Here is an 18,597-nt window from a genome sequence, read left to right as displayed (position 1 = left end):
TGGGAGAGGGAGAAGCAGGCTTCCCACAGAGCAGGGAGCCCGATGTGGGGCTCGATCCCAGGACCCTGGGATCATGACCTGAGCCGAAGGCAGACACTTAACGACTGAGCCACCCAGGCGCCCCTCTATGCATCCTTCTTTATTGCTATACTTCCCACGTGTCTGTCTCAACTGGTCCCGGAGACTGTTGGGGCCATTTGTCTTCTCACTAAAGGCAGGGACGGAGGTGGGGAGCAGCCTCGTTTCTGGCCAGAGTTCTTGCTCTGGGCTCGGACTGCGTGGGCTCCTGCCCCAGGTCTGCTGCTCAACAGTGTGCATGACGCTGGGTGGGCAGCCTTGCTTCCCTGTGCTGAGCCGGCAGAGTGCTCCTCACAGAGCCTGGCACACAGTAGGGGTTGAACAAGAGCTTCATTACGGCCTGGATGTGGCAGTGGTGTAGTCTGGTGTCTGGTATCAGACCCTGCTTTGCCCCTTGCACGCTGGATGAGCCCGGGGCTCTCTTGTACCTCTCTCGGCCTCAGTTTCCTCATTTGAAAAATGAGGATGACCCCAGGGCCGCCCTGGAGCACTGTGATGTTCATGGAAAGCACTGGATTCCTGACTTTCTTGTTGGACTTCAGCCAGGCCGTCACCTCAATGAATTTCCTGTCTCCACTCACACACAGGGGTTGGGCTCCATGCAGAATAATCACAATATTAATAGCTACTACTTATTATTTATTAAGCACCTACTGTGTGCCAGACTCAACTAAGTACTCTTTGCACAGGATTTCATACAGGCCCCACCATATCGGAGACAGGGACTGTTAGCCCCATTAGTCAGATGAGCAAACAGGCTTCGTGGGGCACACTGAAGTAAGATTCAAACTCGGGTCTGCCCATCTCCAAAGACTTGTGTTCTGTGAGGCTTCCCCTCACTCTCCCTCTGCTAGGCGGAGCTTTTCTGTCTAGCAAGAGGAAGGGATGCCAGATGCATTTATTGAGTTCTTGCTGAATGCCTGGAACGCTCACCGTACTCCTGTCCACTCCATGCAATCAGCCAGCTGGGTGGATTCTCTCGTTATCCCACGTTTCCAACAAGGGTCATTGGAGAGATGAGTGGAGAGGCAGGGCCTAGGTCTCATCGTACACCGATGACCCCAGCAAATGTCTGTGCTGACTGTAGGGGAGACGGGACAAGTGGACCCCATCCTTGGTTTCTGGGAGCTCCAGGTTTCGGGGATAGATGGAAAGCCTCTACCTGGTCTGAAAAGCATTATCGAGACCCAGCAGGCAAGGACTTCTGCAAGCAGGGCTCTCTGAAGGCTGAGCGAACATTCCTAGGCAGAGAAGTCCAATGGAGCCAAGCCAGACAGGACAGGCATCCCAGGTGGAGGGCCCTGCAAGTGGAAAGGCCTGGGGGCCTCAAACAGCACAGCCTGGGGAGGGCGGGAGGGCGGATTGGCAGGTTTGGGCAGAAGGGGAGCTCTTTGGGAGGAAGAGGGCTGCTGCGGGTGGGGGGCGAGCACCCAGTGAAGGTTTGCTGCAGTGTTCGGAACGCCCTGGTGCTTCACTCCCCAGGCTGGGGCTGTGGTTGGAGGAAGGGACTCGCTGCCACAGATGTCACCACCGATGCCACCGCGGCTGGCTCTGGGGAGGATTATCTATTTTAGCAACTCGGGAGGGTGGAGGCTGGGAGCGCCCAGCCCCTGCCAGTTAGCACAGCGGCTCGGGAGTGCACAGAGGAGCGCTGGGTTCCAGGAGCGCAGCACGCTTGGGCGGGCGTGTCCCTGGCCCTGAGCCCCAAGGGCCCGAGGGGGCGATGCTGGCTGTGTCCCTCAAGTGGCGGCTGGGCGTGGTGAGGCGGCGGCCCAAAGGTACCGAGGGGGGAGGCCGGGCACGGGGCAGCCCTGCTGCCTGCCCAGGGGCTGGGCGGCTGGACCTGGATCTGATTGGAAGGCAGAGGCTGGGGGCGCTCCCACCCCCCCTTCCCCGGCACCTGGGGCCTCGGGGCCTCCCTCCCTGCCCTGGCTCTGCCTCCACCCCATCTCTTCTGGTGCTGTTCGGGTTTCGCTTTGGTTCTGGGTCTCTTTTTGAATCTGTACGTGTGTCTGGCTTCTCTCTGCCCAGCTGGCTCTGCCATCTTCCACATCTCTCCATCTCTCTCTGCTTCATGCCCCCTCCACCGCCCCCACCCCCATCTCTTTGTCTCGCTGAGTCTCTCTAACTCTCTGTCCTTTTTTTTCTAATTGTTAATCTAATTTAATGGACTATATTGTTTTCTGATTGTTGCCCTCTGTCCTTCCGTCTTTCTCTCTGCCTCTTTCTGTCTCCATCTCTCTTTGTATGGTTCTCTCTCTCTCTCATATCTGGTTCTCTCTGCCCCAACCTGTTTTTCCCTGTCTCTCTCTCCCTCTTTGTCTTGCTCTTCTCTGTCCCTCTCCCTCTGTGTCTCTGTCATGGTCCCTCTCTGCACCTGAGTGTCCCTCTCCCTCTCTGCCTTCCTGTGCCACAGTCCCCTTCATTGCCCTCCTCACGTGGCATGTCCCTGACAGTCTTTTCTTTCCCCTCTCTTTGGGGCATGAAGTTGTCCTGGTCGAACTGGGCCGGCAGGGGTGTGTGTGTGTGTTTAGGGCCAGTGGCTGTGTGTGGGCATTCGGGGTAGGGGGGGTCATGTGCAAAGGCAGGACTTGACCCTGGGTGAGATGGAGTGTATGCTGAGCCCCCTTGTATGCAGGATCCCATCCTGTACCGGCAGCCCTGGGAGGAGACTCAGGATGGGAGAAAGGCTGGGGTGGGAGTCGGGGTAGAAGGAGGGTCGAGCTGGGAGTCAAGCTGCCCAAGCCATGTGACCCTAGGTTTCATCTGTGGCTTCCGTGTGCTGCCATCTCTCCATCTACAATGTGGAGGGGAGGTGGGAGATGGGGGTTCACAGTTTCTACGCTGCAGGCCTCAGAACTAAGAATAATCATGCAACAGCATGCAACGAACAACAGTCACTGCCATCAGGTCAGCACCCCTGTGTGCCAGGCAGTACATTCACTTAGTAATTCCTCACAACAACCCAGCAAAGTTGGTGCTGTCCTTATCCTGATTGTGCGGATGGGGGAACAGGCACACGGAGGTTAGATAACTTGCCCAAGGTTACCCAGGTGACATACAGAGGCTCTCTCAAGCCCGCTCTCATAACTGCCATGAACATTTTCTAGACTCCCAGGAGTCTGCAGAGGGAGGGGTAGCAGGGTCTTTGGGACCACGGAGGGACTCTAGGCTCTGCACTGGCCCAAAGGCCGCTGGTGGTCTGACACCCGAGAGGTCTTTGGAAGCCCCTTCCACACAACGGAGCAGTCAAAGCTTGGAGAGTACCAGAAACAGAGTTTCCCTTGGGGCTTTCCAGGGACTCCTGTGTTGGGACCACGTCCAAGGGAGAAGCCCCTCCCCCTTCGAGGCTGTTGTCCTCTTCAGGTCCACAGACCCTGAGAACCTGGTGGGATCCTCCCAGGCTGGAGGGATAGATACATCAAGGGCTGCTCCAGATTTGAGCTTCCCTAGTATTACTATTTAGCCAGCTAAATACTGTGGCTCAGGTTCTGCGCCTTTGGAGATGCAAGAAATACTTGTATCGTCCCCAGCAGACCTGGATTCACATCCTACCCCAGCTCTTACTTCCTGTGTGGCCCACTCAGAACCTCCATTTCTGCATCTATAAGATGGACCCAAGAAAAGCCACCTTCCTGGCATTGCAGTGATGACTGGGAAGACTGGGGCGGGGCCTGGCACACAGGAGACACCTGGTAATTTTGAATTCCATCTTCTCATCAGAGGCCCAGCCTCTTGCTTCCTCCCCCCTTCCCCCATATACACACCACCGACCCCAGGGTGGTGATGCCTGGGACCAGCGAACCCCTAACAAAACAGAGGGGAGCATACCCTGATTGGAGGCACACCGTGCACTGGTGTGTGCCAGGCTCCTGTCTGGCATCTCCACTTCTTGGCGGGGGGAGGGGGGTGGGGGGGCTCTGATGGCGGCACAGAGAACTTGTTTGCCCTTACAGTGAGCCTCTGCATCCGTTTGTGAAAATATAAAAGCTCAAGGGAGAAGGTTTTAAGAGATTGGGGGAAGGGGAGGTGTTTCTTCAGTCTTCATTTCCGAAATACTGTTTTATTTCAGAGAGAGAGAGAGAGAGAGAGAGAGCAAGCAGTGGGGAGGGGCAGAGGGAGAGAGAGAGAGAGAGTCTCAAGCAGACTCCCCTGCTGAGCTCAGAGCTGACATGGGGCTCAATCCCAGGACCCTGAGATCATGACCTGAGCCAAAACCAAGAGTGGGATGCTCAACTGACTGCGCCGCCCAGGCATCCAAACTATTGTATTAGATGTCTGAAGATGCATCTTCCCATTTCCAGCCCATATTTTCTAATAGGCCTTTCTGTTTCCCATCTTTTCCGGGTAAGACCCTTATATTCCTTACCCTGTGATTGCTTGAGAGGGGGTCCCTGGGCCATCTGGTCTGATGAGACCCCTCCTGTGTCCCTCTGATTGGGATTTGAGGCTTTGCTCAAACTTGGGAGCCGTACTCCCCACCCAGGCTGGGACTGGGGGAAGGAAGTATTCAGTCCTGACTCAGCTCCCCCAGTTTCAGTCAGGGGTCCAGGAGGAGGGGGGACAGCTACTGCGCGTGCACGGATGGGAGCACACCACTGCATGGTCTCAGACAGTCCTGATAGTGTCATGGCCGCCCACATCTGGACAGTGAGGAAACGGAGGCCTGGGGAGGGGACGGGCCCGAGGCGCTGGCCTGACTCTCACGTGCATGTGCTGGACCCCAGGGCCCGCAGAGAGCGCAGACGTTCCCAGTGCCTTCCTCCCTAGCCTGGGCAGAATGACAGCACTTCCCCCTCCCCGGGAGATCAGATCAACGAGGTTTCCTTCAGGGCCATGCTTGGCCTCTGGGGGCATAAAATGGTCATGTTCAATTTAAGGAGTGAGGGGTTCCATTAGATGTGTGTTGATGTGAGGGAGGCAGGATATACAGAGCACAGGCCTTGGGGCCAACTGCCATGTATAAATCCAGCTGTGCAGCTGGGGGAAGTGCCTTCATCTCTCTGAGCTTCAGTTTTCCCGTCTGTAAAACAGTTAATGTTAGATCTTCCTTGCTGGGTGGCTGCAAGGACAACTGAGGTGAAACTTTCAGAGTGCTAGGTGTCAGGGCCCCAGAGGGGATTACTTGCAGTTCCTGACCCAGACGGCTTGGGGGGAGGGAGAAATGATGTGTAGATGATGTCAGCACTTCAGTGCGGTGTGGGGGGTGTGGGGGTGGATGGGTCCACTGCTTTTGCTTTGAGGGAGGTCAAGGAAATCTCCCAGAGTGGGGTTATTAAGGATGAAGCTTCAAAGATCTGACTTGAAGCTTCAAAGATCTGACTCGGGGAACTGAGAACTTTAGTCAGTGTGAAAAGTATAAGGAGAGAGGGGAGCTGGGGTGGAGGAGGCAGGAGGTTGTGGAGCTTGAACTCTGTTCTGAGGTCAGTGGGAGCTATGGAAGGTCCCTGAGTAGGAGAGAGGGGAGGACAGCTTCGAGTGTTAGCACAGGCTCTGACTACTGTGCACTACAGGTGAGGATGCAGGGAGGAGGCTGGGGTGGGGTCCAGGTGAGAGGTGAGAGGCTAGGGCTATAGGGGGCAGAATCAATGGATGTTGAGGCAGCAGAATACCCTTTGCCATTCACTCATTCAACAGATATCTATTAGCACCTATAATGTGCCAGGTGCTGTTCTAGGCCCTGGGGGTACTGTAGGGAGCAAAACAAACCTAAATCCCTGCCCTTGTGGGGCTAACAGTGACAGCAGGGGAGCAAGGAAAATGTATGGCAGTGATGCATGCTGTGGAGAAAAATAAAGCAGAAAGAGGGGCTGGGGTGTGTGGGTGGTGGTGTGCAGTTTTAAGTGCGGTGTTCAGGGAAGGCCACACTGAGAAGGTGACATTAGAGCAAAGCCCTTATGGAGGTGAGGGAGATCATGTGGCTATCCAGCGGAAGAATGTGGCTGGCAGAGGCCACAGCCAGTGCAAATGTCCTGAGGTTTGAACATGTTGGGGGTTCCCAGGCTGGCAAAGCTAGAGCAGAAGGGCTGAAGAGGGAGGATGGAGGACATGGGCTCAGCGAGGTTCTGGGCAAGGGTGTATCATCTGGCCTCCCAGGCCAGTGGATGTATTGGAGGAGCAATGGGCGATTTTTAGGGATAAGGAGGTTATCCCAAGATTAAGGATAGTAATCTTCCTGCTGACTACAGGGCCCCTCCTGAGCACAGGGAGTGGCCGTGCCATGCCCTCCTGAGCTTTGTCTGCCTGTGCCCCCTCCATGGTACACATCTGTGATGAATTATTTACTCCTTCCTTCCCCTCTGTAATGAGGCTCTCTAGCTCGCCTCCCCATCCGGCTCCTGGCATTTCTCACAGGGCAGCAGCCGCACTGAGGTCTCACCTCTGACTCCCGGTGTGGAAACCAGCCCCTCCCCCAGTGCCCGAGCAGCACCCGGCTCCCAGGCCCCTGCCCCCCTCGATTCCGCAGTGGGGGCGGGCATCAGAGGTTCAGATCAACTGCGGTGTCTCAGAGACCACAGGATTTCTTTTTTTTTTTTTTTTATCAAGAAGGCAGAGATAAGGCGCAAACTTCTGGACCTGTTCTTTGTTCCCCAGGCATTTACTGAGCACTTACTGTATGTCAGGTGCCATGCTAAGTATTTCACATGTACTTTCTTATCTTCACAATGGCCCTGTGAGTAGTGACCTAAGTTGCCCCATTTTACAGGTGAGGAAACTGAGGCCCAGAGAAGTGACTTTCCAAGGTCACTCAGCTAGGAAGGAAATGGAATCTGTGCCCTCCCTCCCCCACCCCCCTCACAGTCTGACTTCCAAGCCCAAGTGTCTCACCACAGGAGCATTTCTCAGTGGTCAGTTCTCTGGCTGCCCTGCCAGCAACAGGGGACCCCTCTGTTGCATGCCCAGTGTGTGGCTGCTGGTTTGTCCTCCCCAGGCTCCCTCAAGGTTCTCCACCCTCCCTCTGCTCCTCCCCTGCCCCGAGATAGCCCTGCAGAGTCAGCAGTAGAGCCCCCCAAGATTGCCCTTCCTGGCTGAGCAGCCCCCTTTCTCAGGGTGTCTCCCCCCTCCCCACCTGGTCACCAACTCTGTCCATGCCCCCACCTGCTGGGTCCCTCTCGGAGGGCAGAGCTCAGAGTTGAGCCCAGCGTCTGGGGAAGTCTGAGCAGGCAGAATAGCCAGGCCCCTTCCTGAGTCCGGGCAGTGGGCGGTCCCGATGGCTCATTCGCCTTGCCCGTGTCACCCACCGCCGGAACTAGTGCTGATCTTGTCAGCTAACGTCCCAGCATTGTCTCCATGTGTCAGCCTGAATGTTCAGTCCAGCGGGACCATCTGCCTGTCTTAATCGCCCGGATAATTGTGAAAGCCGTGGGCCCTGTCTCCCTCCCTGAGGAAATGGCCCGATGGGGCAGAAAATGTCCATTAGACAGGAGGCCAAGGCCGACCCCACTTTCTGTGGTCCTTGAGCAAGTGGCTGCTCCTCCTGGCCTCAGTTTCCCCTCTTTGCGCCTGCTATGCTCTCCAGCAGCTGGAAACCTCCTTGCGACCTACCCCCATCTGCCCATTTGCTCTCCTTGGGCTGACTTTCTCTCTCCAGTCCCCGCATTTTGCTGTCTTGGCCCAGGTGACAGTGACTCATAAGCAGATGTGTGGGCAGGTGGGGGGGCCAGGGGGGCCACATACTCTGCAACCTCTCACAGCCACACAACTGGGGCAGCTGGGGTCCCTGTGGGTGACCTTGGGGAAGGTCTTTGCCTCTCTCTGAGTCTTGGTGCCCCATTTGCAGAATGGGTCTGTCGAGGAAGGTTTTTGGAAAAGGTTGAGGATCATTTAGAGCCTCAGCTGGAGCCTGAGGTGAGGTGGCCCCAGCCTAGCTGAGGTTGGAGCTGAATAGCCCCCCAGAGACCACAGGTCCCAACTCTGGCTCCAGCCCACACATGTACCCCTGTTTTACACATGAGAAGGTTGAGGCCACTTTGGCTCAGGGTCACCCAGCCAGTTGGAGGTGGAGTCCGGACTTGAACCTAGGGCTCCACTAAGATTCCCATGGCATTACTGCTGGAGGACGAGGTGCTAACAAGCTGGGAGGGGACAGTCTAGAATGTTCCTCACCACTTTGGTGTCAGCCTCATCTGGGGGTAGATGGGCAAAGAAGAGGGTGGGATGTTTGGTTGAGTTGACAGAACTGGGACTGAGAGGCACCCGAGGGTGTTGGGGACCCAGGTGAGGCATCAGCCAGCTGAAGGATCAGGGAAGGCTTCCTGGGGGAAGAGACAGCGGGGACTTGCAGCATTTGGCCAGGCAGGCAAGGGATGAGGGAAGGGGCATTCCTGGGGGACCATGAAGAGGTGGAAATGGCTCAGGATACATGGTGCTGGGGATGGGGTGGGGGGAGGCGACGCTGGAGAGGGGGGTAGCCAGTTCTGGACACGGGTTGGCAACCTCCCAGTGGTTCTTCCTAAACAGTGCTGAGGGGCCATGGGACATGGGAGGCCTCATCTGGCAGGCAGCAGGCACGGGCCCAGAAATCTCAGGGTCAAGCCTTGTCCTCAAACAAGTGGCCTCTGCCAGGTCCCATCCCCAACCCTGCAGGGCCCTCCCACCCCACAGCTCCACCAGTGGGAGACCTGCTGCCTGGCTCTCGTGGTATATTCATGAGCTGTGTGGGACCCTTGGGTGGACGTTCCCAAATTATGACCCTGCCTGAGGTTTCACATCAGCCCCTGATTGTAGGGTTCTCTTTCAATATTCAGGTCCACCAGGAGAACACGAAATAAAATGAGGCTCTCACACAAAGCCCTTTTGAGAACATATGTCTACTGGACTGTGATTAAGGCTTTGGAGCCAGACACCCGAGTTCGTCGGTCTCTTGCCCCTCTAGACTCGTTTCCCCATCTGTAAAAAGAGGTGATTATCCCAGCCTCGTGGGCCTGGTGCAGATGCACTGGAGGTGAAAGCATGCAGAAATTGGGATTAAAGGCACATGTGTGAGCATGGCCCCAGACCACTGGGATGCGTGGCCACCCACTCGTTCCAGCCATACACCCAGGAGAGGTCCCCGAGATGGGAGGGGAGCTGGTGGGACACATGGTGGAAGCCACATCCAGACTCTGGGCTCTTCTGCCAGGGCTCAGAGGCCATGGCCTGTGTCCGGACATGGCATCTGACTCTATGCAGGGCAGTCCTGGGGCAGGGGGTCCTGGGGCTCTGGGGGTCCACAGGGAGGCAGGCTCCAGCTCAGGATAACGGAGGGACTCATCCCTCAACTATTCAGGAATAGGGTAGGCTGCTTATGAGTTGGTGAGCTCCCCATTTGTGGAGGTATACTAGCTGTGTCAGAAAGCAGAAAATTTTATTTTATTATGTTATGTTAGTCACCATACAGTACATCATTAGTTTTTTTTTTTTTTAAGATTTTATTTATTTATTTGAGAGGCAGAGACTGAGAGAGAGAGCACATGAGAGGGGGGAGGGTCAGGAGGGTCAGAGGGAGAAGCAGACTCCCTGCCGAGCAGGGAGCCCGATGCGGGACTCGATCCAGGGACTCCAGGATCATGACCTGAGCCGAAGGCAGTCGCTTAACCAACTGAGCCACCCAGGCGCCCCACAGTACATCATTAGTTTTTGATGTAGTGTTCCATGATTCTTTGTTTTCGTGTAGCACCCAGTGCTCCATGCAGTACGTGCCCTCCTTAGTACCCATCACTGAGCTCACCCATACCCCACCCCCCTCCCCTCTAGAACTCTCAGTTTGTTTCTCGGAGTCCATAGTCTCTCATGGTTCGTCTCCCACTCCGATTTCCCCCCCTTCATTTTTCCCTTCCTTCTCCTAATGTCCTCAGAAAGGGTTTCTATGTTGGATTGAAGTGTTAGAGGGGATGAATTATCGGTTTCTTTCCAACATAGCAATCTAGAGATTATGTATAATCATCATTTATTTCTCATTCATTCATCCTAGCACTTACTGCATGCAAAGCCCACCCCTGGATGTCAGGTTGAAATCCATGAGCAAGATAGTCAAGGGTCCCCTGTTTAGTGGAAAAGAATAGGTGAGCAAATGCATTGAAGGAAAGACTGGAAGGAGGTGTGATCAGGGTGGGCTTCTTGGTGGAGGCAGCATTTAGCATTTTCATCCTTAGATGGGGAGAGAGAGTTCCAGAAGGAGGGAAAGGCCCATCTAAAGGACCCAAGGAAGGAGCACCTGATTCCAAAATCTGACCCTCGGCCCATACTAGCTCAAGGGCTTGGCCAAGTCTCTTCTTCTCTCTGGACCTTCAGTTTCTCCTCGTAAAATGGGAGCAGCAGGGCTTTTGAAAGATTTCATAAGACACTAAACATCAAATGTGAGGTACCCAGTAGGCACTTTATACACCTTAGCCCCTTCTCTTTCTCTGGGGCATATGCATTTGGACAAGGGTAATTCTTGATCTAGAGGGTGGAAGGTGGGACTCCAGGCATTGTGTTTGCCACAGGCTGAACCTGGGCCCTAGGCCAGTCTCCCGCTCCACTGAGTCACCCGAGGGCACAGGTTGAAGGCTGCGCCTGCCCCTCCCAAAGCCTCATCGATTGCCAGCTGCAAGGGGGTGTCGTTGTAATCAGACTCCCCTGTGCAGAGGCTCCAGCCACTGCTCCTGACAGCTTGGTCCCCGGGTGGCTGCCCTCTGTGTCCATCCCCCGAAGCATCTCATTGGAGGGGGCTCAGGAGAGCCCACTCTTCCCTAAATGTCATGGCAGCCACAGAGCCAGGAGTGCCCCCTTCTGTGCATTCCTTCCTCCAGAGCGGGTCCCTGCGTCTTCAGGACCCGGCCCCACCTGCCTGCCCAGCCCACCTGCTCTTTGGGGCTTTCTGACCCCAGCCATGCTGGTGGGTGCCTTTCCCTACACATACTATGTACCTTTCTACCTCCCACCCTTTGCCTAGGCTGGCTGGCCCCTCTGAGGTGGGAACCTCATCCTTGAGTGGTTGGTTCCTTTCTCCCTCAAGGCTGAAGTCAGATACCACCTCTACCAGGAAGCTTTCCCTGACTCCTCCTTCGAGCAGCCCTGACTCTTCGGCCCCCTTTGTTATGTTTGAGCTCATAGCAGATCCTCTTTGGGTATAGTTCCTTCTGCAAGAGATGCTGATGTTCTGACATCACATGTGATGTTCTTGGCATGGAGGAGGTCCTGTGTGAGCAGTTGCCAGACCTTGAACCCGATCTTTTGACACCCAGCCCAGGGTTCTCTCCAGGGCAGGACGGGAGGGGCCACTGCCAGGGTGGCACTGACATCGTGAGATTGGAACGCACAACGCTGCTCTTTCCCAGGGCTGAGCCCTGACAACTTGCCCATTTATTTTAATGTTTTGCTCTTTTCGTTTGAAAGGCAGCGAGAGGGCAGGTGGGCAGAGCCTGAGCAGCGCCCCCGCCCCCAGGAGGAGCATGGCCGAGGGTTGACTGAGGTCAGCTGAGGCCCTCGCCCCCATGCAGGGGCACTCTTAGCACCCACTCAAGTTAGTTTTCTAAAGCACTTATCCCTTTCTCCCTCTAAACTCTTCCATGGCTCCCCAGTGTCCTCAGGAGAGAGATCCATTTGAGGCACCTATTAATTTTTTGTTTTTAACCTCAGGCTCCAAGGGTTGAGCTGAACTCCTCGGTTCGTGGTACCCATGGTCCTGTGGTGGTCTAGCACACACGCTGGCTCTGTTTTATCTAATTTTTTCTCCTTCGTGCCCTATCCCCATGCCCAGTGTGTCCCTTGAAACTGTCACTCTGTGAAACAGGTCTTTACACACGTGTGCACCCTTGCAGTGCTTTCTGTGTGTTTTTCAGCTATATAAATGAAATGACAGGGTAGGTCTCATTCTCTTTCCTCCCCTCTCCCTTCCCCCTTCTCCCTTTCTCTGCCCTTCCTCCCTTCTCCTTTTCCTCTCCTTTTTCTGCCTTCCTTCCTTCCTTTCTTTAACTGGACCCTTTGCTTCCTAAATCCATCCGCTGTGCTTCTAACTGCTGTGTCATACACCATGGGGAGTGGCCGCCACGCGTTACCTGTCCTCTCCCTCGGGATGGAGACCCAGGTCAGCTTCACCAACAGCATTCCCATTCCTGCCCCTTTGAGCAGTGGCGGATGACCACCAGGAGTGAGGGTGCTGGGTGACAGCATGCACAGACACCTCATCTCTCTAGGCTGCCTCAGTTTACCCCCCACCAGGAGTGTCCATGACTCTCCACCTACCCCCCCATGATCACCAACACTTATTTTGTCTGCATTTCTAATGTTCGCCATTCTGATGAGGGTCAAGTGGGAGTTTATCGTTCCTTTGCACTTCTCTGGTTGGAACAGCTCTGCACGAACTTGGGACTGTTTGCCTTCATGCTTGGTGCCTTGCCTATTCAGTCAGTGCCCATTTATCGTTTTTTTTTTTTTTCACTTTTAATGGTTTTTTTCTTTTATTTTTTTATCAGAATATCATTGACACACAATGTCCCATTTTTCTATCTCTTCTTGTTTTGCAAGATGCATCCTGACTCTGTGCTTTCTGACCTCTCCCACCTGGCAGTTCCCCAAACTTGCACAGCTGGCTGTTCTTAGAAGGGCTTTAATGTGCGGCAGAAGGGGAAACTGAGGCTCAGAGCAGGAAGGGGTTAACGGGGAGTATAGAGAAAATTGGGTTCCAGGTTTCCTACTTCAAGGTGTCTTTCCTCTTTCCTCTCCTCCCTCCACCCGCCCCCCCACCCCCACCCACGCATCCTGACCCCGCAGCCTATTCGGTCTGGCCACCATTTGGAAGAAAGTCAGATCACACATGACCCTGCTCAGAACCCTTCAGCAGCTCCCCTCGTGCCCAAAGCAGAATCCTGACTCCTCTTCCGCCCAGCGACCTCAGCCACACTGGCCCCCTGACCGCTCCCCTTCTCATCCTTTGCCTCTGCCTGAAAGCCATCTCCCCTGGGAGGCTCCCTGGTCCCCCTGCCTTGTGCTGTCCCGACTCCCCTCAGTACCATCTCGTTATGTATCTATATTTGCATGTTTTCCTCCCTGAACTGGCAGCCAGAGAGGCAGGCTCTACATCTGTTTTGTTCACTGTAGAAAACTCGGGCCAAGCTCCGTTTCTAGCAGGTAGTGGGTGCTTAATAAATATTCTTTGAATGAATGAGTGGCCAGAGAGATGGGGCAGGGCTGTGATCACACTAGCTACTTCTGCGTGCCCTGTACTCAGATAGTCTTCTAGGTGTTTTATTTTTTCACTGAGTTTCTCAACAGTAGTCCTTTGAATGGACAATTTCATCATCAGTACTTTAGAGGAGGAACCTGACGCTCAGAGAGGCCCTCTGCACGTTTGTGGCCTTGTGTCCTCTTTTCTAGGAGGGAAGCCATGGCAGGTGTCAAGGGAAGTACAGAGGCCAAGAGAGGGCCTTAGGGAGCTGCCCTATCCATAGCTGGGCCTGGGATGGTGCCTCTAGTCCCTCTCCAGTCAAAAGATTCCCAGAGACTCCCCAGGAGCTGCAGCTTGGCCCTCCCCCTCCACCCCATAGACCTTTTGTCCTTCCCGAATCTGGGTGGGCTGGTGAGAGGGCCTCTGAGTGTGCCTTTCTCAGGGGGCTCGGGGTTGGGGTGTTAGTGTGGATGGTATTAGGAGGACCTGGGTTCAAATCCCAGTTTACTCTTCACCCCCTGTGTGACTAAGAGCAAGTGGCCTCACCTCTCTGGGCTCCTGTTTTTGTTTTTTTGTTTTTTATCTCTGAAATGGGGATGTTGTGGGATGAAATGAGGAAATAAGTATAAAATGTTGAAAGTCAGGCCTGGCACACAGGCGTTCTTCACCTGGTTCTGCGGAACAGTCAGCTGTGGTTCCTCTCACATCCCAGAGCCTTCCCTTCCTTGGTCGGAGCACATAGCCTGTCACCTGAGTCCCCTTGGCCGGATGCTCCCGTGCCCTCCAGGGCTGGGTGAAGGCTGCCATGAAGGGCTCTGGGAACTGGCAGGTGTCTGGGGCCGCAACCTGGGAGCAGCCCGCTGAGGTGGCACTGCCCCTGAAGCTCTACCCAGCCCGCCCTGAAGTCAGGTGAAGGACAATGGGGTGTGTGTGGAACAGCTTGGCTGGAGTGGGGCTGCAGCCAAACAGCACCTCCTAAGAGGGGGTCGGCTAGTGCCTCCCCTGCGGCTGCTGGAATCACAGACCGGGTCTCAGTTTCCCTATCTGTAAAATGGGGACCCGCCTTGTGGAAATGTTTACCAACCAGGCAGGGGGCAGCAATTGTCCTGGCCTGGCCTCTGGGGTGGTGTGAGGAGAGAGGCAGGAAGAAGCAACAGAACAGCAGTAAAGGGTTTCTCTGTCTTGTCTTCAGATCGCCAACTCTGCCTCCTTCCCACCCAGACTTCATTTCCGGCTGTCAGTCAGAGGCGGGGGGCAGGGGGGCAGGGTGGGGCGGGCTCACACAGCTCCCCTTTGATTATGGTGGACTCAGCCCTGGGGTCTGAGAGAAAAGGCGGAGGCTGAGGTCCAGGCCCCACCCCCCATGTTGGCGGGGGTCCCCAGATATGGCCCCATCTGGATTTCGGTTTTCCCATCTGTGTGGCATGGGGTCAGTTGGTTCCCAATTGTGGCTGTCACTGTCCCTGGGGGAGGAGGGGCAGGGATGCCAGGAGTCCTGCAGCGAGTCCTTCAGGGACAGCCTGGCACACCAGAGAACATGATGCCCGTGGAGCCCCATTAAGAGACACCAAGAAGGACCCCGCAGGCCTGGCTCCACATAGGGAGGAGGTCAGGAGTACGTGCTGGACAGTCACAGTCCGCAAAGCCCTTCCAAGTCTCTGGCCCTCATGGGCGGGAAGCGGAGGCTCATGCAGAAGTGACTTGCCCAGAGTCACATAGCTTAAGGGTGGCAGAGCTGGGATTTGAGCCTGGGTGCACCTGACCTGTGCGCTCAGCCACCTTCTGGTCTGTTTCACAGTGTTGGAATGAGAGTCTTGACAGGAGGATGGATGGATACGTGCTTTCTGACTCATGAGTACATAGCCTCCCCATCCCTAGAGCGTGGGTGCTTTTAATTATCCCGTTGTACAGCGAGGAAGCTGAGGTCCAGAGAGGGTTGGACGCATGCTCCTGGCCGCCCAGCAATCCGTCCTCCAGTTGTTTCACAAAACCTGAGGACGTGTGGGTGTCAGGGCCTCTTCTGAACATGGAGGTGTGCCCACCAGCTCAGTGGCCCTTCCACCTCCTGTACGTGGTCCAGTCTCCCTCTCGGCCCATTCACAGTGTTGGAAATGCGGGACAATCCAACGCTCTGACTGGGACATGCTGTGGCCCGGATCCCCGGCAGGCCTGGCTTCCAGCCACCTTGCACACCCAGCAGCAATCTGTCCCCCTCTTCCTCTGCTTCCCTGAAGTTTGGCAGCATTCGTTGGATGAGAGGGGTCGTCTTTGGAGCAGGACCAACAGCAGCTCCGCCTGTTCTCGGCTCCCAGAAGGGACCCTTGCTGCTAATTGCCAGGCCCTCCTCCTTTCTCCCTCAGGCGGTGCTGCCCGGCTGAGGTCCTCGCAGAGCCTTCTTACTCCCTGGCTCTACAACCATCCTTGGCTCCCATTGCCTGCAGGATGAAAGCCAAACTCCAAACAGAGCACTACTCAAACTTCATTTGTGTCCCCTGGGGAGCTTGTTCAGATGCAGATTCTGATTCAGGGGGCCAGGGTGGGGCCTGAGAGTCGGCATTGCTGAGGAGCTCCCAGGGAGGCTGCTGCTTGTTGGCTACCCTTGGAGGAGTGAGGCCTTACTAGACCCTTGGTGACCTGGCTGTCCTGGGACATGTCCCTGTGTGCATGGCCCACTTGGTGTCCTCACTGCTCACACAGGACAGCGTGCCTGGGTGCACACCTACAATGCGTTGTCCCTTCTTTGACTCATTCCCTCTCATCCTTCAAAGTCAGACTCAAAACACCTACCTCCTTGGTGGACCCCCGACAGAGCTAACTGCTCCTCCTCGGCACTTCCAGACCCCTTTGTAACCCCTGAAATCGTGAGAGGCACACAGCAGTGCCTTTTAAAAGAGACCTCTTGCGTGTGAACCTGGCTCCACCCCATAGCCGGGTGACCTTGGGCAAGTCGCTTAACCTTTGTGCCAAGTGTTTATTTAAACCCTGCCTTATTCCAAAATGGACCAACAGTTGCTTCCAAACCCACTCTTGGATAAAACCAAGTGAAAACGTGCTCCGTGGGATTACAGGGACAGAGGGCAGGGGGAAGACACTGTTTCCCACGTGTCTCCTGGTTTCTCGGTCCCCAGTGCCTGGCACAGCAGGCATTCAGAGAAACGCTGCATGGAAGCTCTCCCATAACCCATGGCGTGACCTTTCCAGGAGCTTCTCATCCACAAAAGTAAATTCCAAAGGAGCAGGAAGAGAGACAGATCACCAATCTTAATCGCTCATTTAAATGCATCTGTAGGGCGAGCAAATATTTTCTTACAAGAGGGGACGGATGTAGCTCTAAAATCTTGTGCACCAGGCAGCCCTCCACCCTGAAGGGGCTGTAAATATGGGGTGGAGGGCTGCCTGGTGCACAAGACTTTAGGGGAAGAGACTGGGGGTCTATTAAGAGCAGTTTACAGGCTGACAAGGGCCATGTCCCTTCCTGCCTGGTGTGGAGCTTAGACAACCCCGAAGTGGCCCTTCGTGTCCTGCTGATGGTCAGGGTCCTCACTGAGAGCTTCATCCTGACTATTGCTGGGCACCATAAACCACACTGAGAGCCTGCACCCCCTCCCTGCCTGCCCCCATTCTCCCAGCAAATTCCTCCCAATGCAGGTCCCCTCTCTCTGACCCAGTGCTCACCACCCCTTCCATGGCTGAGACCTTGACCTCACTGCCGGCCCAAAAACTTTGCCTGGAACCTGGAGCCTGCCCCCGGGACATACGTGAAGTCACCCAAAGAAGCAGGCACCCTTGGGAAGTAGGCAACGGGAGGGAACCTAGAAGGGCACCCAGTCCCTAACCACAGTGCTGTACATTTTCATTCACTGCAGAACACAGAACAGATTTGAACCCCACTTGTTCCCATGTATCCAAGCACTCTACGGGAGCTAGGACCTCATCTGTCTTGCTCTGCCTGCATTCAGCAGAAGGGGACGTATAGTCAGGTGTACGGGCTATTGACCCTGTGTGGCTCTCACCCACCCTTCTTCCCAGCACCTGTGTGGTGCCCGGCCCTCAGCTGGTGCCCACACACACTGGTGGGATGGGGAGCACAAGCAGCTGGACAGCTGGAGGAGGGGCCTTGTGTGTCCATCGGGGTTGTCAGGGTCAGTCCTGAGCTGGCATGGAGGAATCCAGGAGTGTGCAGGGCTGAGGCCCAGCTGGGGCTGGAGTTGTGACCAGCTGCCCCTGCCCGTCAAGCCCAAGGCAGGCAGATCCTCTGCCCATCTTGCTCGGTGTTCCCCAAAGGCTGGGGGGATGCTCCATGTGGCAGGCTTTGGGCTTATCCTCCCCACTCCCCACCTGACACAAAAGGAAACTGAGGCGGGGAGGAGGTAGTTGGAATGTCAGCGGAAGAGCCCCAGGGGACTCTGAGCTCAGGGGTTTCTAACCTGAGACCTGCAGACGCTCTCTGGCATATGGCTGCACTTTATCTGGCTCATGTTCTGGCATTCTGTGCAAGATTCTGTTGGAATCTGCTACTTAAAAAAAAAAGTTTGGAAGGCACTGTTCCTCTTTTCTAGATGGAAAAACTGAGGCCTGGGGAGAGCAGTCACTTACCAAAGTCCCAGGGCCAGTTAGGAGCAGAACTGGCCCCCCGGGGTCTGTCTGCCTGGGGACCCAGCAAGAGGACCCGGGCATGCCCTCTTCTGAGCTCGCCACCGAGACTCAGACTGTGGGCATGGGGGGGTGTGTAGGATGACTTCCAAGAGCCAGCCACACAGTGGCCGTGTCCCCTTTAAGCAGAGAGCCGCCCGCTGCAGTGGGTGGACTCGGTGCCCAGCCAGTGGGAGCTGTGAGCTTCCCTCCCACAGCCCCTCCCCGGGGGAGGGTGAGGGAGGGTGAGGGAGGGCTGAGCAGCGTGGCTCCCTTGGGAGTTGGTGGGCAGCCGAGGAGACAATAGCGGACATGCTGTGTGGGCTCAGCCGGGAGACCCCTGGAGAGGAGGGTAAGTCTTGGGGACCTGGAGGCAGAGTGATGGGGCTGAACCCTCTGGAGCTCCTGCTCCCAGGGAGGAAACTGGGACGGCTACTCCCCAGAGACCCAAAGCCTGGAGAGAGTGCAGGGCCGGGACCCCTGGCCCCGGGTGGGCGCACGAGAGGACTCTCTGTCTGACCCTGGCTGCCGTCCTGCAGTCCTGCGGCTGGACACTGAGCCCACCAGGCTGTCCCCTGTCCTGTGCGGCAGGGGCAGCAGGCAGGTCTGGGGTTGCAGAGGGCAGCGCTCAGCCCCTCCGAGGTGCCTCAGGGAGGCGCGTCCTGCCTCCGCATGGGAATGAGCTGGCGGGAGTGAGCTCCCTGCCCAGCGATGTGAGGGCAAGGGCCGAGCTCAGGCTGGGGTGGCGGGGCGGGGGG

The 18,597-nt window shown here is 55.9% G+C and overlaps 1 protein-coding gene across 1 annotated transcript in view; it reads left to right on the top strand.

Moving 5' to 3' along the window:
* The first annotated feature begins 1,801 nt into the window (after positions 1-1,801).
* The window catches only part of GRIP2 (glutamate receptor interacting protein 2), a 56,247-nt gene continuing 39,451 nt past the window's right edge, over positions 1,802-18,597 (top strand). The window contains exon 1 of the mRNA XM_044912703.1: positions 1,802-1,856. Coding sequence (XP_044768638.1) covers positions 1,802-1,856 — 55 coding nt within the window. The remainder of the gene's footprint in view (positions 1,857-18,597) is intronic.

Source organism: Neomonachus schauinslandi, chromosome 1, assembly GCF_002201575.2.
Source record: "Neomonachus schauinslandi chromosome 1, ASM220157v2, whole genome shotgun sequence".
NCBI lineage: Eukaryota > Metazoa > Chordata > Mammalia > Carnivora > Phocidae > Neomonachus > Neomonachus schauinslandi.
Note: the sequence above shows the minus strand (reverse complement) of the source record. Positions and strands in the feature narration are given on the sequence as shown.